The sequence below is a fragment of the Rhincodon typus genome, chromosome 1 (assembly GCF_021869965.1).
Source record: "Rhincodon typus isolate 14 chromosome 1, sRhiTyp1.1, whole genome shotgun sequence".
NCBI classification, from domain to species: domain Eukaryota; kingdom Metazoa; phylum Chordata; class Chondrichthyes; order Orectolobiformes; family Rhincodontidae; genus Rhincodon; species Rhincodon typus.
In genome coordinates this window covers 154,744,392-154,762,063 of record NC_063332.1, presented here as the reverse complement: position 1 = coordinate 154,762,063, position 17,672 = coordinate 154,744,392, and the positions used below count along the sequence as shown (strand labels likewise).

At 39.4% G+C, this 17,672-nt stretch overlaps 1 protein-coding gene across 1 annotated transcript in view; it reads left to right on the top strand.

Annotated features, from left to right (window-relative positions):
- LOC109914015 (cystine/glutamate transporter) overlaps positions 1 to 17,672 on the top strand; it is a 168,906-nt gene that overhangs the window by 138,867 nt on the left and 12,367 nt on the right. The window contains exons 10-11 of the mRNA XM_048603297.1: positions 3,584 to 3,733; positions 7,987 to 8,164. Coding sequence (XP_048459254.1) covers positions 3,584 to 3,733; positions 7,987 to 8,164 — 328 coding nt within the window. The remainder of the gene's footprint in view (positions 1 to 3,583; positions 3,734 to 7,986; positions 8,165 to 17,672) is intronic.

Genomic DNA, 17,672 nt, shown 5'->3' with positions numbered 1-17,672 from the left:
TCAGAGGAGCAGGAAAGCTGATGTTTCAGGTCTGGACCCGTCTTCAGGATTTCTGAAGAAGGGTCTAGGCCCGAAACGTCAGCCTTCCTGCTCCTCTGATTCTGCTTAGCCTGCTGTGTTTATCCAGCTCTACACCTTGTTATCTCAGATTCTCCAGCATCTGCAGTTCCTACTATCTCTGATACAATTCCAGTCCTTACTGCTGGGTTGTATTGTGCAAGGTACAGCTGACCACTATGACCCCTTACTGGTGCATGCTGAAGAGCGCCCCCAATTATGTCTGTGTTCGTTGATCAGTTTTTTGCTCAGCTGGCTTCAGTTGCCACTTTCCCATATATCAGTGGTAATGTTCCTCATGGGTGTCAGAAACAACATTCTTAGAGGGTAACTCTTTCTTTCAATGACCCTATCTACTAAGTCCTCTTGGTGGTGAGGGTATCTGTGGTGGATTTGGCAAGTCTACTATGAAGGTTTTATGGCAGCTTCCAGGCTAACTTGCAGAGACATACATGATGACCCTTTGGTTACACACCACTGAACATTGCTGGTTGATGTGAGTGTGCACAGATTGTCACATGTGTCTTTAGTCTAGGACTCCTGCACATTTAGAATCTAGCTAGAACAGCAAGCATCATCAGTAATGAAAGGGATGTTAGTGGCAGCCTTGGTAAATGTGATATCAGTGCCCTGGGAGGGCCCCTTGTCAGATTCTGTAACCAGTAACTCCATTCAGAGACAAATAGTGACTTGACTGCCACTTGCAATGCATGCCCTCATGGTCCATTTGGCAGAAGGTATTCCAGCAGGCTGCAAATGTTAGCAGTGACTTCCTGTAAAAGTCGGATCTTCCTGAGCCACTGGAAGCCAACCAGAAACCTCTGTCTGTATACACTGTGTTGGAAGTATCACTCCCTATCAGCTCAGGCTCAGTGTCCATCATCTTGGCAAGTGGTGATAGAGAAAGATGCAGCTGTTGCTGCAGCTCTCCATTTTCCCCGATCAGAGGTCCATGTTACAGGCGCGCATGCAGCTCCCATGCAGTTGGCCGCAGGGAAATGCAACTGAAAAGCAATAAAGTCCAAGTTAACAGAAATGACATTAAAAGTATTGGAAGTCACCTCCAAAGCGCACTGTCAGTGTGAGTCCTTGGACCAAAAGCCTTTCACCAATGCAAAAATAAAAGCATTTATATTTAAGAACTATACAGACTGTCATTGCTCAGTCCCCATCAATCCCAAGTGTGCTCTGACCTTGATGAGTTTCAAACGGCCCAGGAAACCCATGTATTGGCAGTTACAGCTAGAATCCAAGATTGAATGTGGAGTAATTGACTTTAAGCATATGTTATTCACAGCATCACCTTCCCTGAGGTTTTCCATGCAAAAGTAAAATACACGAGGTAAATGTGGAACATGATAAGTTCTTTCCTATTTTTGAACGTGCTGGCATTTTTTGGTTCTGTAACCACCTACACACACCAACACTCGTCCACCCTGGCAGGCTTCAATTCAGCTCATAAATTTCTGTTATGTAAGGGTATCCTGGAATATGGAGTTAAGTTCTAATGTTATTGAATGGCAGAGACAGCTCAAAGGGGACTGAATGGCCTGTACCTCATCCAAATGTTCTTTTTCCGAAAGACCATTGGTTGATGAATAGGAATGCAATTCACAGTGGGCCTCTGGAAGCAAGCATTCGTTAAGCTGTTCCTTTACTAAAGGAAAAGTCAAGAATGATAAGGGAAGAGGACACTTTTAGTTGGAATATAATCCCTAAAAACACTGGGATCACAATAGAAAAGGATAGAGTCATATAGCATGGAAAGAGACACTTCGGCCCAACTTGTTCATCCTGACCAGGTATCCCAAAACTAACTAGTCCCATTTGGTCCATATCCCTCTAAACCTTTCCCTATTCATGTACCTATTCATGTCCAAATGTCTTTGAAATGTTGTAACTGTATCCTCATCTACGACGTCCTCTGGCTGCTTATTCCATACACGCTCCACCCCCTGCATGAAAATACTGACCCTCAGGTCACTTTTAAATCTTTCCCCTCCCACCATAAATCTATGCCTACTAGTTTTAGACTTGCCTACCATTCAGAAAAACAACTTGGTTATTCACCTTATCTGTGCTCCTCATAATTTTATAAACTTCTATAAGTCACCCTTCAGCCTCTGACACTCCAGGGAAAAAAGTCCCAACTCCTATACTCAATGCAATGACCAATGAAGGCAAGGGTGCCAAATACTTTCTTCACTAACCTGTCTATATGCGATGCTATTTTCAAGGAACTATGTACCTGCACCCTACTACTAACTGTGCAAGTCCTGCCCTGGTTTGTCTTTCCAAAATGCAACATCTCGCATTTATCTAAATTAAACTCCATCTGTGACTTCTCAGCCCAGAGACCCATATGATCAAGATCTCTTCATACTCTTGGCTAACTTTCTTCATTGTCCTCCAAACCACCAATTTTGGTGTCATCTGCAAAGGTACTAACCATACCTCCTGTATTCTCTTCCAAACTGTTGATATAAATGATAGACAGTAGTGAATACAGAACCGATTCTTGTGACACACCGCTGTTATAGACCTGCAGTCCAAATTCTTCCACCAACCTCTGTCTTCTGCTATCAAGTCAATTTTTTATCCAATTGACTATCATTGATGTCACCTTACTAACCTGTCCTCCATGTGGGACCTTTCCAAAGGCCTTACTGAAGTCCGTGTAGACAATGTCTACCACTCTGCCTTCACATATCTTCTTGGTAATCTTTTCAAAAAACTGAAATGAATTTGTGAGACATGATCTCCCATGCACAAAGCCATGCTGACGATCCCTAATCAGCCCTTCCCTTTCCAAGTGCATGTAGATCTTATCCCTCAGAATCTCCTCCAACAACTTACCCACCACTGACGTCACAATCAACAGTCTTTAGTTCCCTGGCTTTTCCTTGCAGCCTTTCTTAAACAATGGCACAACATTAGCCACCCTCCAGTCTTCTGGCACTTCACTGTGTCCTCCCAAAATGTATCACTACACAGGTTCAGGATTAAACTCCACCTGCATTGTTCTGCCCATCTGATAAGCCTCTCTAGATCTTCCTTCCTTCTCGATCTAGTCTAACGCTTCCACCTCACTACTCACCTTATCAGTAATTTTCATGTCATGTATTTATAATAGCCAGAGGACTCAACATTTGCAGCTGTAATAAAAAAGTCACTCAAATCCAGTAACATTAATAAAAATAATAATTCTCAAATATAAGGTATGGAAAATAAGTAGCTCACAAAATAAGCAATGATTAATTCTACCTAACAGTGACTTCTACTGCTCAATAAACCTTGACACTTGAACTTGTCCAAGCTGAAAATATGCTTCAACTATGTTATGTTGTAACATGGCTTATATTACCCATGAGTATTTTGGGTCTTTTATATGTGAAAGGTCAGTGAGAATATTTTAAGACTGGAATAATAACTTACACTTAACATGCTAATACAATATTTTCTATTATCCTGAATTTTGCTGAATATATTCCAACCTTTAACTTGTTTAAACTTGCATCTTTTGCAGTACCCTTTAACTATCTTCATGCTGTTTGTGGGTGATATTTATAGTCTGTTAAATTTCCTGAGCTTTGCCCGATGGCTCTTTATTGGATTGGCCGTAACTGGTCTAATATACTTGCGATACAAGCGTCCAGACATGCCAAGGCCATTTAAGGTAAGATTCACTATAAATCCGTACCATAGACTGGCATTGACCAACTGACTTAGGAAAGACGATTATTGGAATGCTGTGTCTTTCTGGTCCTTTATGTAAAATATTCCTATCTAGTTCCCTTAAAACATCAAAATGGAATTCTGCAACACCAGCTGCACTTATATTCATTTGCTGCTGTAATGTTTTTGAAGATTTCTATCAATTGCTATCAAATAATAACACTGAGTGCATAATTTTATCAGTATGGGTTCATTATTTTGTCCCACTGTTTTACTCCATCTCTCTTCCCCTAAAGTGTTTCTTTATGTTGGCTATAGTTTGACTGGATCATGCCACCTTCTAGTGTTTTGCCCAAATGGACATCTTTCTGCCAAAGCCCAAGAATATCCAATTGTTAGAGATCTAATGGGTGACCCCATTTCCTGCAAGCAATTAGCAGCTCATGCCAGTGGATAATGATGACCATCCAGTTCTTTCTTCTGCTCCGTAAATGGATATTTGACATATTGTACTTCAGTTCCTGCCTCAGTTGATATCACATTGCACATGACATACCAGGGTCTGAATGGGTTCAGTATTTTTTCACACTTCAGACCAGTGGCTCGATTATTTTCATCCCTTTTCACAGCCCAGCTATGTTCTTTATTGTCCAGAGTTGAGATAGCCATGTTCAACAGGGCTAAATTGCTATCCTTTCTAAACTTAGCAACTTGCATTTGATTAGAAAAATGCTGATTTGGGATGTCCAAAGTAGTAAGACCCACTTATGATTGAGCCCTTTTCTATGTGTAGCAAAAAATAGAGGCCAATTATGACGTGAGCTATAGTAACAAATCATATTGCTTAATTCTAGAGCAGGAATATTCTTGCCACACTAGATCAAACTGTTCTGTCCAATTTAGCCTCGTGCATTATGTTCCTGTAACAGAAGCTAAATATCACAACAATTAAATTAATTGACAGCCAGGAGTAGCTTAATTATTCTTGTATTACTTCATATCAAATAGAATAATGTTTTGATAACTCTCATCTTACTGCTCTTTTCCTTAATCTCTCATTCTGTCCTATCCTTCTGCATTTTACTTGAATTTTGTTATCATAAACCAAATCTAACTTCATTTTTCCCATTCCCTTTTCTAATAGTATAAATAAATTTAAAACTTTATTCCTCTCTTCTTCCTTTTGGTTATTGTGTATCGTTGAAAGGCCTTTTTCTTTGTTTTTCACTAATCAACAGCCAAGAATGGAAAAATTGATCAGTTTGCTACATAGATTCAATTTTATTGCATTTTTGTATGTCAAATGGAAGTCCAACAATTCAAGTAAACTTATGGAGCACTGCAAAAGTTAACAGAATCAAGAGTTAAAAGGGCAGGCAACAGCACATTTTAAATTGAACATAAATCCGTGACTTAAGGAGTAATAATCACCATCATTAGCATGTTTTAACCTCTGCAGGAAAACCAGAATCTTAAAAATCATACTCAACTTCAGGGCATTAAAAATAATAACATCACATATTGCATTACATTACATATTTATGTTTATTGATTTATTTTGTATGCAAGCTAACGTGTTGCTCACAGTCCAATAAATTACGCAGACTGCTTTCCTTCCTGCAAGGGTAACTTATTGCGCTTTTTCAGAAGTGAGACTGCTAGCAGTGAATAGTTGATTTAATTCATTAATTATTATTTATTGCATCTATCTAAGTTGATGAAGGAGACTGATTACTCTCTTTAAAGGAAAAGTAAAATTTATTATTTCTAGTTGTACATATCCTTTGTTTTTGAAAACAAGGTCAAGTGGTGAAAATGGTCCACCAATTGCTAGGAAATAAGTGAAGAACAGCTACATTCAGAATAAGATTTTAAAAGATACAAATGCTGGTCGCTGATGGCGGTTGACCTAGGACCCATGATTCATGTGAGCCCCATGCTACCAGACCCATAAGTAAAACTCTTTGGAACTATTACTGGACTAATTAGTCATCCTCAGAACAAAATCTGCATTCATTTTGGGCCACCCGTTTTGCACATACCCGTGTCTGGCAGTGTTCCTATGAAAACACATTTTCTCTCCCCCACTGCTACCCTAGATGATCTTATAAAATACCACAGGACCAATTTGCCTGATTGCAATTACGATCTATGTTTTTCTTTAAATTCAAGTATCACTCACTTTACATATTTTATTCATGACCTTTGCCTCATGATTGTGAGCACTGCAGCAATCTAACAAAGCCTTCATTCAGATTACATTGAAATGATCCATGCCTGAGCTGACTTAATCATGCTTATACAGACTGTTTTATGGATCTGGGCTATCAGGTTGTTATGAATATATTGAACGGCAAGAACATGGCAAGAGGTTCAAATGACATCATAAGCCATGAGAGCAGAATTTAAGTAGTTTATCGCCCTCCAAAAACCATACGGTTTACCATTGTCTTCATTGAAAAACATTTTTTTAAACATACTGCACAGTATGTTCCATTGTATCTCCACTATATGGAAGGTACTGTTTCAATGCAAATCTTATAAGTCAGTGCACTTTCAGTTCCAATTGTATGTTTAATTGTGGCATATTGAATTTACCATGAGCACTTGAACAACGGGAAATAGTTAGCACAATCTATAAGTCATTCACAGTCATTGCATCACAATATAAACATAAATATGTATTAGATTTAAAGTCACTGTGTAGAAGAACAGTGAGACAGAAGCTGACCGCGAGTGGAAATTAGCTGAAATTTTAAATAGCCCTGAAAATCTAAGGGTTCCATGCCTTTACAACCCCACTAGGACAGCAATTGTTGTATAATTGGGGACAATTTGAAACTGTCACATCATCAATGGATTTGCTGGATGTTCATCATTTTACACAAATGGAATGATGGCAATGAGATGGAATTTATGATTCTCCAGCTCCCAGTATTGCTACAGCCATAGGAAGTTGAATTGAATAATTTACCAGACCTGGTGTGGTGAAACAATGGAGTGCAGAGCAATAATTTTTAGAAATAAAACACTAAATACACTAAACATGGAGTTGATCTCCTTCCAAATTAAAGCTTTTTGCCTGTCTGTCTACCCTTGTAACTGGCTTTTGCATTTAGCAGTCTTATTCTTACACACACTCCTTTGATATACTGGACAATATTTTTGGCTATGTGAGAAATGTGAATAGACAATAGTGTAAAACGCACAATTTTGCTTTCAATTGAAACCTAAACTAAAGCTCAGGTGCTTAAAATAGGCTGCCAATTCACAATGATCCACTTTACACAAGGTCAAAACCTTGTGAAACACCCTTTCTATTTAAGCCATTTTCTCTACCTCACTTATGGTCTTAATGATGCTGTCTGTTTCTGTTTCTCAAATTTCAATGTTCGGTGACATTAAGGTTAGAGTACGGTGTGTAAGTGCAACCTGCACGTTGGCCTGTTTCTGGGCTGGGAATTTAATTGTGCTGCAACCATTAATTCACCGTTTCTCTCAGCTGGTTCAACACTTTTTATTCCAGTCACTTTCTTATTTATTCTATTCACTCTTATATTATATACACTCCCTCCCACTCTCACACCCTCTTTCAGTACTTAACTTGTTTACTTGCTTAAATTTTTCTCTGTTATGCATTCACTCTGTATCTTGCTCTTAAAAGTGATTTGCAAAGCATCATTAAACTGTAACTAATAACAAAGCATATCTTTGATTAAAATCAATCAAAATATTATGGCCAACATATTCCTTAATTATGGATATTTATTTCCAGTGACCAAAAGTCTCTACTGGGTGTATGAATTTTTAGTGCCCCTATTAATGAAAATAGAGAAATAAACCTGTAAATACCAAGTCAGAGTTCATGAGTACAAGTGTATTTTCCGATGTTGTAGCATTGTATAATTGTATGAAGAAATTTACTCTTAATTGGCACTTAAATGTTAGTTGTTAAATGGAATACTCAAATAAAAGCTACTGAGTTTACTAAACTGACTTTTGACTGTGAATGGAATGAACTAAAAGTCAATTCACTTTCACCACCTGTGTGGCATTCTGACAGTGCAGACCTCTCTTTTAGACAACCCACTGGATTTTCATCCAATTGGAATTTAGACCTGTTGGAGTATAACCTGGTGTCATGTGATTTCTGAATTTAGAATGAGCGGAACATCTGCTCTCAACTCATTGTCTGGGCAGAGAATGTGAAAATGTGTCCATTTACGTCTCAATCATTTCTCTTTGTTGTTTCAGGTGCCTTTGTTTGTCCCAGCTTTCTTTGCCTTCACCTGTCTCTTCATAGTGGCACTGTCACTGTATTCTGATCCCATCAACACTGGCATAGGATTTATCATCACTCTGACTGGTATTCCTGCGTACTATTTGTTTGTGGTCTGGGACAAAAAGCCAGAGTGCTTCCAAAGACTAATGTGTAAGTAACATATCTCTCTGCTTCACTGTATAAGAAAAACCTCAATATGCAATCTTCCCCCATTGTGTAGCATTGCCAAGGTCAGAACTTGAATTTTGAAAACTGCAATGTGTTTGAATTTCAAGGTTTTCAATGGTTGGTTTTATTTGCTTGGGGTCTATTTCAAAAAATGCAAATGATAGCCAAGCTGATGTCAAGATGCAAATTGTGAATGCTGAAATTATAAATCTGAAATAAGAACTGTAACTGATGGAAACCACAGTGGGACTATGAAAATCCAAAATATCAGTTTATCATATTGAATGGGGCCCTTCACCAGAATTAGTTAATCTGATATTCTCCTTCAGTTGTTGACTGTTCTCTACACTTTTAGTTATCATGTATTTCCTGTTAAGCAAGATGTTTTTAATCTGATCACACAAAACCGATTGATAATTGATAAACTTAAAAGAACTTAATTCTGACATTCTGCACAACTTTAAGTTAACACTCCACCTCTGCCACCTATCTAATTTGAGTAATTTACTCAAGGATAAGCATTTTCTCACCTTCACAGAACTGTTTTGAGTGTTTGTTGAAGGAAACTAATTGTTCATCCAAAATGGAACAGATGAAGAGAAGGCAATACCAGGAGCTGTATAAAGAGTAATGTTTCAACATATTGATCCAGCATATTGCTGGGGAATGATTTCTGAGAGTCAGAGTCTGTTGATTATTTTAATTATTGAACAAATGGTAGGTGAATAATTCCAGCCAAACATTTTCAGTTCACCTGTGCCCAGTTCCACAGCAGCTGAGTATTGGACATATTGTTGTTTCCACATCCTCTGGATATTTTGAAATATATTGGTATAGAAATGGCTGCTGATAGCTGTTGGTAAGAGGACATCCAAGCCACCAGGATTTGAGTAAAAGACCAAAAGATAACTTACTGCAAATGTATAGAACCTTGATGAGACTACGTTTGGAGTACTATAGGATGTTTGGTCTCTTTATTGTAGAAAAGATATACATGTGTTATGTTCCTAGTTAATGGCAACAGTAATCAAGTCAGAACCCAGAATGAAACCTGGTGATCAATGTACTTTTAAAAAAAACAAAGAAGATTTTTTTGCACAGAACAGAAGCATGAACTAAATTGCACTAATCAAGAACTGTTCAAACAATCACATTACAAGCATCAGAAAGAGTCCCTCTTATCCCAGCAATACCCTTACAGACACTCAAACTTCAATGAAGAGTCATTTCGACATTCAGTTATTGCTATTTGGTTGAAATTCACGCAGTGTGTTTGCCACGTAAGCTGCTGACACATGTTGCAGCTATAATTGTGACATAACGCAGTGTCTTGGAGCAACATGTGCACGCACTTCACTGACACTGCTGACAATCATGACAAGCTGCCTGGCATTGTGCCTGTTCTTAAAGGAAAGGCAATACCGAAGTATTGTAAGCCTTTAAGAATGACTGAAAGGGCAAAGTGCAAAACGGCAAAGCAAGGCAAGGCAGATATGCTATATTGATTGATTGATTAATTGATTTATTGTCACTTGTATCAAAATGCAGTGAAAAGCTTTGTTTATGAGCGGTACAGGCAGATCATAGTAAGCAAAGGATGTACAGATGAAAAAGACTTAGACAGCGGTATACACGTTACATTGCACAGGGCGTGCGCTAGTTGAGATCAATGTTAGCAAGATCAACGTTATTTGAGGCTAGAGATCCCATTCATCTGTCTCATAATGGCTGGGAAGAAGCTGTTCCTGAACCTGCTGGTACATGTGTTCAGGCTTCTGTATCTTCTGCCTGATGGAAGAGGTTGTAGGAGATCTTTACCGGGGTACGATGGGTCTTTGATGATGTTGGAAGCCTTTCCGCGGCAATGAGCTATGTAAATAGAGTCCATAGATGGAAGGTTGACTTCCGTGATGGTCTGGGCCATGCACACCACCTTCTGTAGTTTCTTACGGTCCTGGGCGGAGCAGTTGCCGTACCAGACAGTTATGCACCCGGACAGTATGCTTTCAATGGTGCATTTGTAGAAGTTGGTGAAGAACCGTATGGACATGGCAAATTTCCTGAGCTGCCTATAAGCATCCAAGTAGGCATAAAATGAGTGAGTGCTAAGAGAGCGAGGAGCCCTGAGATGCCTTGGTCAAATCCATGAGATAGTACCTGTCCCTTCACACAAGTATCCTGGCAGCAGCATTACTAAGTGTAGCATGTAATGTAACTGGATCAGAGACATGCCATCGTGATGCGGTGAGGTTGTCACATGTCCAATGCCAGTATTCATGGACTATTTTGAGGCAGTGACTGCCCGTAGAGTGTGGCCTAAGATGTTGGTGATTGCTGTCCAAGATTGAACACCAGGGAAGTAAACAGCACCAGGCACTTGCTCTGGCTTTCTTGTCAGGAATTATCACCATCTGGTTTCTCTTTGGCTCATGGAAGAATAAGAAAATGCACATCAATAAGGTGAAATTAGGTATTACTTGCATGTAAATGCATGCAAATTGGCCTCTTGACATTCACCATTCTCATCTCCTCATTCAAAAGCTGGTTGCAGAATTGGAGTCTTTCTTTCACTGTCAAGAATCTCACTATTGCTAATCACAGCCTATTTTCCCAGGTGACTCACCACTACCCATGCCATTCAAGAGTGGGGAAGATTCCATCTTCTTTTTATAGCAGATTAACCACATGAAGGCATTTAAAATCTTTGATTGCATTTCATAAACAAGTTGGGTTTTGTTTTCTGTACCAACTCCTACATTTCTCCTCCATGTGAAATCCCAGCCAGTGATCTCGGTTTAACATCTCATCCAAAAGGTAACATTTCAGACAATGCTGCACTGCTTCACCTCAGATACAGAGTTGGATTTCATTTAATAATCTTTATGAGCTTTTACAGTGATTACCTTTGAGCCCATAAAGCGAGAACGGGGAGTGAGAAATGAAAAAAAATGGTCACCCACTCCATTGGTGCCTGGTATTGTTCAGTGGTCCATCTAAATTTTGTGACTGGGCCTCATTTAATAGTAATAGCATACATATATAAAAAACAAGAGGGTAGCCAGGGAAAGGTTTGGCCCACACAAGGACAAAGGAGGGAATCTATGTGTGGAGCCAGAAGAGGTAGGTGAGGTCCTAACTGAATACCTTGTGTCAGTATTCTCCAAAGAGAAGAAATTGGTGGAGGATGATCTCAGGGAAGGGAATGTCAAAGTCTTAAGTCAAATTGCTATTTAAAAGGAAGAGGTGTTGTGCACCTAAAATAGTATTAAGGTAGATAAGTCCTCGGGTCCTGATGGGATCTACTCCAGAATATTGACGGAGGAAAGAGAACAAAGTGCGGGAGCATTGACAGACCTCTTTGTATCCATTTTGGCCACAGGTGAGCTCCCAGAGGACTGGACAATAGCCAATATTGTCCCATTTTTTTAAGAAGGGTGGAAAGGATAATCCAGGAAATTACAAGCCTGTGAGCCTCAAAACGGTGGTCGGGAAATTATTGGAAAAGAGTCTCAGGGACAAGATCTATACACATTTAGTTGCAAATGGACTTATTAATGATGGACAACATGGTTTTGTGCAGGGGAGGTCGTGCCTCACTAAGTTGATTGAGTTTTCTCGAGGAGGTGACAAAGATGATTGATAAGGGAAAAGTGGTTGAAGTTGTCTACATGGATTTCAGTAAAGCCTTTGACAAGGTGCCTCATGGCAGACTGATACAAAAGGTGAAGCCACATAAAAGGAGTCAGCTGGCAAGATGGATACAGAACTGGCTCAATCTTAGGAGACAGAGAGTAGCAGTGGAAGGATGCTTTTTGGAATGGATGGTGGTGATCAGTGGTGTTCCACAAGTATCAGTGCTGGGACCTCTGCTGTTTGTGGTCTACATAAATGATTTGAAAGAAAATGTGTTTGGTCTAATTAGTAAGTTTGTGGATGATACAAAGATTGGTGGAGTTGCGAATAGTGAGGAGAAGTGTCAGAGGATACAGCGGGATATAGATCAATTGGGGGCATGAGCAGAAAATGACAGATGGCATTTAATCTGGATAAATGTGAGGTGATGCATTTTGGAAGGTCAAGTACGGTGGAAATTATACAGTGAATGGCAGAACATTTGGGAGCACTTATATGCAGAGGGATCTGGTTGTGCGGGTCCACAGATCACTAAAGGTGGCAGCACAGGTAGATAAGGTAGTGGAAAAGGCTTATGGCATGCTTGCCTTCATTGGAAAGGGCATTGAGTATAAGGGTAGGCAAGTTATGCTGCAGCTTTATAGAACTTTAGGTTAGTTAGGCCACACTTAGAATATTGCATACATTTCTGGTCACTACTCTATGAGGATGTGGATGTTTTATAGAGGGTAAAGAAATGGTTTACCGGAATGTTGCCTGATATGGGGAATTTTGGCGGTGAAGGAAGGTTGGCTAGACTGGATTTGTTTTCACTGGAATGCAGGAGGTTGAGGGGCAACCTAATAGAAGTTTATAAGATTGTGAATGGCATGGATAGAGTGGAAAGTATGAAGCTTTTTCCCAGGATGGAAAGGTCAATTACTAGGGGACACAGGTCAAGATGCAGGGGGTGGGAAGTTTAAAAGAGATGTACAAGGCAAGTTTTTCATGCAAAGAGTGGTGAGTGCTTAGAACACGTTGCCAGAGGAGGTGGTGGAAGCAGACACAATAGCAGCATTGAAGAAGCACCTGGACGAATACAGGAATAGAAAGGGAATGGCGGGATACAGATCCTGTAAGTGAAGACAGTTTTAGTATGGAAGGGCAAAATGTATTGGCCCAGGCTTGGAGGACCAAAGAGCCTATTCCTGTGCTGTATTGTTGTTTGTTCTTTGTGAGGTAGGCTGAACATGCTAAAATGGGATAAGCTATTAATAGGGAAACCCACAGAAAAACAGTGGAAGGTATTAAAGAGGCATTTGGAACCATGTGGATTCATACATATTCTGAAGGAGCAAATGTTCCATTTGTACAGTCAAGCAGCTATGGTCAACATTGGAGGTAAGTTAGAGTGTAAAACTAAATTATACAACTTACATTAATGCCAAGACAAATGATAATACTGTGGACTCAAAAAATTATAAAGACCAGCAGAGGAACACCAAGAAAATATTAATAGTCACAAAAGGGAATGCAAAGAAAAACTTGCAAGTAATACAAAGACCAATAGTAAAAAAATTATGAACATATTAACAGCAAGAAATTGCTGATGAGAGATACAAGCTCATTAATGACAACTGATGTGAAACAGTAATAGATAACAATAAAGTGGCAGATTTATTGAACACAAATTTTGTACCAAATTTCACAGAAGGGGATGAGGATAAAAAAGCAGTAATAATACAAAAACTATCAGAAGAATACATTTAATGAAATAACAAGCAGTAATGAGGGAGGAAATATGTGACTTGGGATACATAAAATCCCAGGACCTGATAGTTTCTACCCTCGGATGTTGGAAGAAATAAGTGAGGAAATTGTAGAAATCTTCCAAAACTCTCTTGAGTGAGAAACAATGCTGTAACACAGACAAATTGCTAATGTCACTCCATTATCTTTTAAGAGTGGGAGAAAGAAATCAGGTAAATATAGGCCTGTCAGTTGAACATCAATTGTGCAAAGCCACTAAAATTTGCCATAAGGGAAGGAGTTGAAAAATGAGCAGTTAAAAAATGTAAAGTGATGAGAGTGATCTGCTTGCATTTTTAAGGATCATTCATGTGTGACTATTCTGATTTTGTTTTAACATATCATGATTGGGATGTTGAATAAGGTTCCACAGCAGACATTTTAAGCAAGTGAGGATGCAGACTAGCCTTTTCACCTGACTTGGAAATTGATTGGGAGAGTAGGGCCAGAGTGTGGGCATGACACATCAATACTCTGAGTGCTGGAACAAGTGATGCTTTCCAGAGGTCAGTTTCGGGACTCAATATTTTCTTTTATTTATTAAAGATTCATAGACTCATTTCAAAGCTTGCTAAAAACTTTAGCAGAAACAGGAGCAGGTCGTGGCAAAGAAACATACATTAGGTGAATGGATGAAATTGCGGCAAATGAGTTCAAATTGTCTACTTTGGACCCAAGAAAGATAAATGTGATTATTTCCGAAGTGGTGAGATATTAGGAAATGTAGAGGGGCAAAGAGCTTTGAGAGTCAAAATACACAATCTTTAAAAGCAAATAAACAGGGCCAATGCAATCAAAAAAACAGATGGGATGTTGGCTTTTACTTCAACTATTCTGGAAGACAAAGTGGAGGAAGTCATGCTTTAGTTGTTTAGTCTTGGGCAGATCCTATCTAGAATATAGCACTCAGATTCGGACACCACACTTCAGGAAGAATATAATGGTTTTGGAGAGATCAGAGAATGGCTTCTCTGGAAAGATGCTAAAATGTGGGGACGGGTTGCATAAACTTGCCTTGCATTCCCTCGAGCATAGAAGGGTGAGCTTAAAATGTCAAAAGATTTGAAAGGATAATTAGAGAGATTTTCTTTCTTCTGATGGGGCAATCTGGAACAAGGTGATATTATAATTAGAGTTAAACCATCGTGATATGCAAAATCAGGAAGTTCAGAAAGAATGGTAGAAATCTTGAATTCTCCACCATCCCCCCAAAACCACCACCACACACACACTAAAAGCTGCAAATCCTGCTCCAGATGGAACTTTCAAGACTGATATAGGTACAGGTTTTTTGTTAGGTAATTGTGTTCAGTACAAGTAGAAAAATGAGTTGAAATGCAGATCAACTTAACCTGCTTTTGTAGTATGCAAGCAATTTGTTTTAGTGTTTTGACCATTTAAATTGTTTTGTATGGCTGGGCATGGACAGTAATTTAAAGGAATTGACTTTGGAGTGGCCTGCAAAGGTATTTTTATGTTACTGTGCAACCACTTAAAGGAAACATGCATGCAGATCAAGCATGAGCTAATTGAGTGATAGAGTAGGATTGAGGGGTTTAATGACATATTTCCATTGGGAGGAGCATAAGATCCAAGGAGCAGGAATAAACCATTCAGTCCCATGAGCTTTCTGTACCTTTCAACAAGATCAGTGTGGATCTTTTACCTTAGCTGGACTATCTCCGTATTCCTTTATTCCATTGGTACCCAAAAATCTTCAGTCTCTGAGGTATGTCCATGATCTCTTCATGTAACATTGCAAATGGCTGCCCAAACTTTGTCCAAGTGGATGAATGCAGCAGTGTTTACTGCATTAATTAAAACAAAAAGGCTTTTTTAAGTGTTCCTAATTGTTATGATTAGACAAAGAGGGTTCACAGCATCCTTCTACTTTTAATTTCCTCTTGCACAATTGCAACAAGTATCTTTACCTGAGATAGTAGGAACTGCAGATGCTGGAGAATCCGAGACAACAAGGTGCAGGGCTGGATGAACACAGCAGGCCAAGCAGCATCATAGGAGCAGAGAGGCTGACGTTTCGGGCCTAGACCCTTTTACCTGTTATTTTTCCTTTTCAGCACTTAGCTAAAATGAAGGAGACCCCATTCCAAGGTTTTCTTGAATGAAAAAGGATGGAGTTTTATATTCTGAAAGATAATAGTTAAGATGGACAACAAACAAACACACACACACACACACACACACACACACACACACACACACACACACACACACACACACACACACACACACACACAAAACATGGGTAACAAGCTTACAAAGTAGGCAGTGATATCTAACAGATAAAGATAAAGTTGCCATAATCCTACCAGACCATACAGCCTCTCTCCCATTAGAGTGAGACAACTGATGGTGGTTTAACCTGAGAGTCACCATGCCCCGAGCGAATGCAGAAGTTGAGGAGAAGAGTCCTTCATGGATAACCTCAGCCAGTGCAGGAATTGAACTCATGCTGTTGGCATTACTCCTCTTCTCAAATCAGCCATCCAGCCAATTGAGCTTAAATCTTACCCCTTGCAACTTAAACCAATGGCTTCTTGTTTTGGACTTCCCTAACCTGGGGAAAAGGCTTTGATACCCTATTCATGCCCCTCATGATTTTATAAACTTCTATAAAGTCATCCCTCAGCCTCCACTCTCCAGGGAAGATAGCCCCAGCCTACTCAGTCTCTCCCTGTAGTTCAAACCCTCTAATCCTGGCAACATCCTTGTAAATCTTTTCTGAACCTTTTCAAGTTTCACAACAACTTTGCTATAGCACGGAGAGCAGAAATGAATGCAGTATTCCTAAAGTGACCTAACCAATGTCCTGTACAGCTGCAGCATGACCTCCCAACTCCCATACTCAATGCACTGACCAATAAAGGCAAGCATACTAAATGCCTTCTTCACTACCCTGTCTACCCGCCGCTCTATTTTCAAGGAACTATGAATCTACATTCCAAGGTGTCTTTGTTTGGCAATGCTTCCCAGGACCTTGTCATTAAGTGTATAAGTCCTGCCTTGATTTACCTTACCAAAATGCAGCACCTCAAGTTTATCTAAATTAAACTCCATTTGCCACTCCTTGGCCCATTTGCCCATCTGAACAAGGTCCCTTCTTTGCTGTCCACTGAGAAGAACAGATAGGAAGGATGGTGTGGGGATTAAATGGTTAAGACTGGGGGAATCTAGAGTGTTGGTATGGAGCAAATTGTTGAGTGAAAAGTGGATGGTGGAATAAGAGCAAGGAATGAAACAATGATTCAACAGTTAGGTCAAAGGGAAAAAGAGAGATTGGTAGGAGGAACACAATGTTAATATAAAGGGAAATGAAGAATTGAAAAGTGTACGAGTATTCACAGGGACTTGTAAAAAACGTTAACATGTCACAGGGAGGTGGTGATAATATCACGGTACTAGCAATTTAGAGGTCCTGGCTAATGATCTGGGGTGTCAATTTCTTCACAGAAACTGACTGGTGGAATTTGAATTAAGATGAGAAAATCTGTCTCAGAAATGCAGACCAAGTTGACTGCCATTTATTGTTGTAAAGACCCATCTGGTCACTATTGAAAACCTGCCATTGTTATCTTGTCTGCTCTACATGCAATTGCAAATCCACACCAATGTGTTTGAATCTTAACTGCCCTCTGAAGAAGCAGTTCAAGAGCAATTAAGGATGAGCAACAAATGCTCATCTTGCAAGTGACATACACATGCTATGAAAGAATTAGGAACAAAATTAGAAAGCAAACAATTAGAGAAGCAATTAATACTGTTAGCTTTTTTCACAAAGGGATTGAAGTTTAACAAAGAATTTTTTATACAAACATACAGGCCATACCTGTAGTACTTAGTGCAGTTTAAGTTTCCTTACCTAAGAAAGGACACACTTGCCCTAGAGGGAATGTAGCAAATGTTCACCAAAACAGTTCCTGGGATAAGTAGATTGTTCTACAAGGAGACATTGAGTAGACTAGGCCTACCTTCCCTGGAGTTTTGAAGAAAGTGACGTGATCTAATTGAACGTAGAAAATTTGTGAAGGACTTAACAAGGTAAATGCTG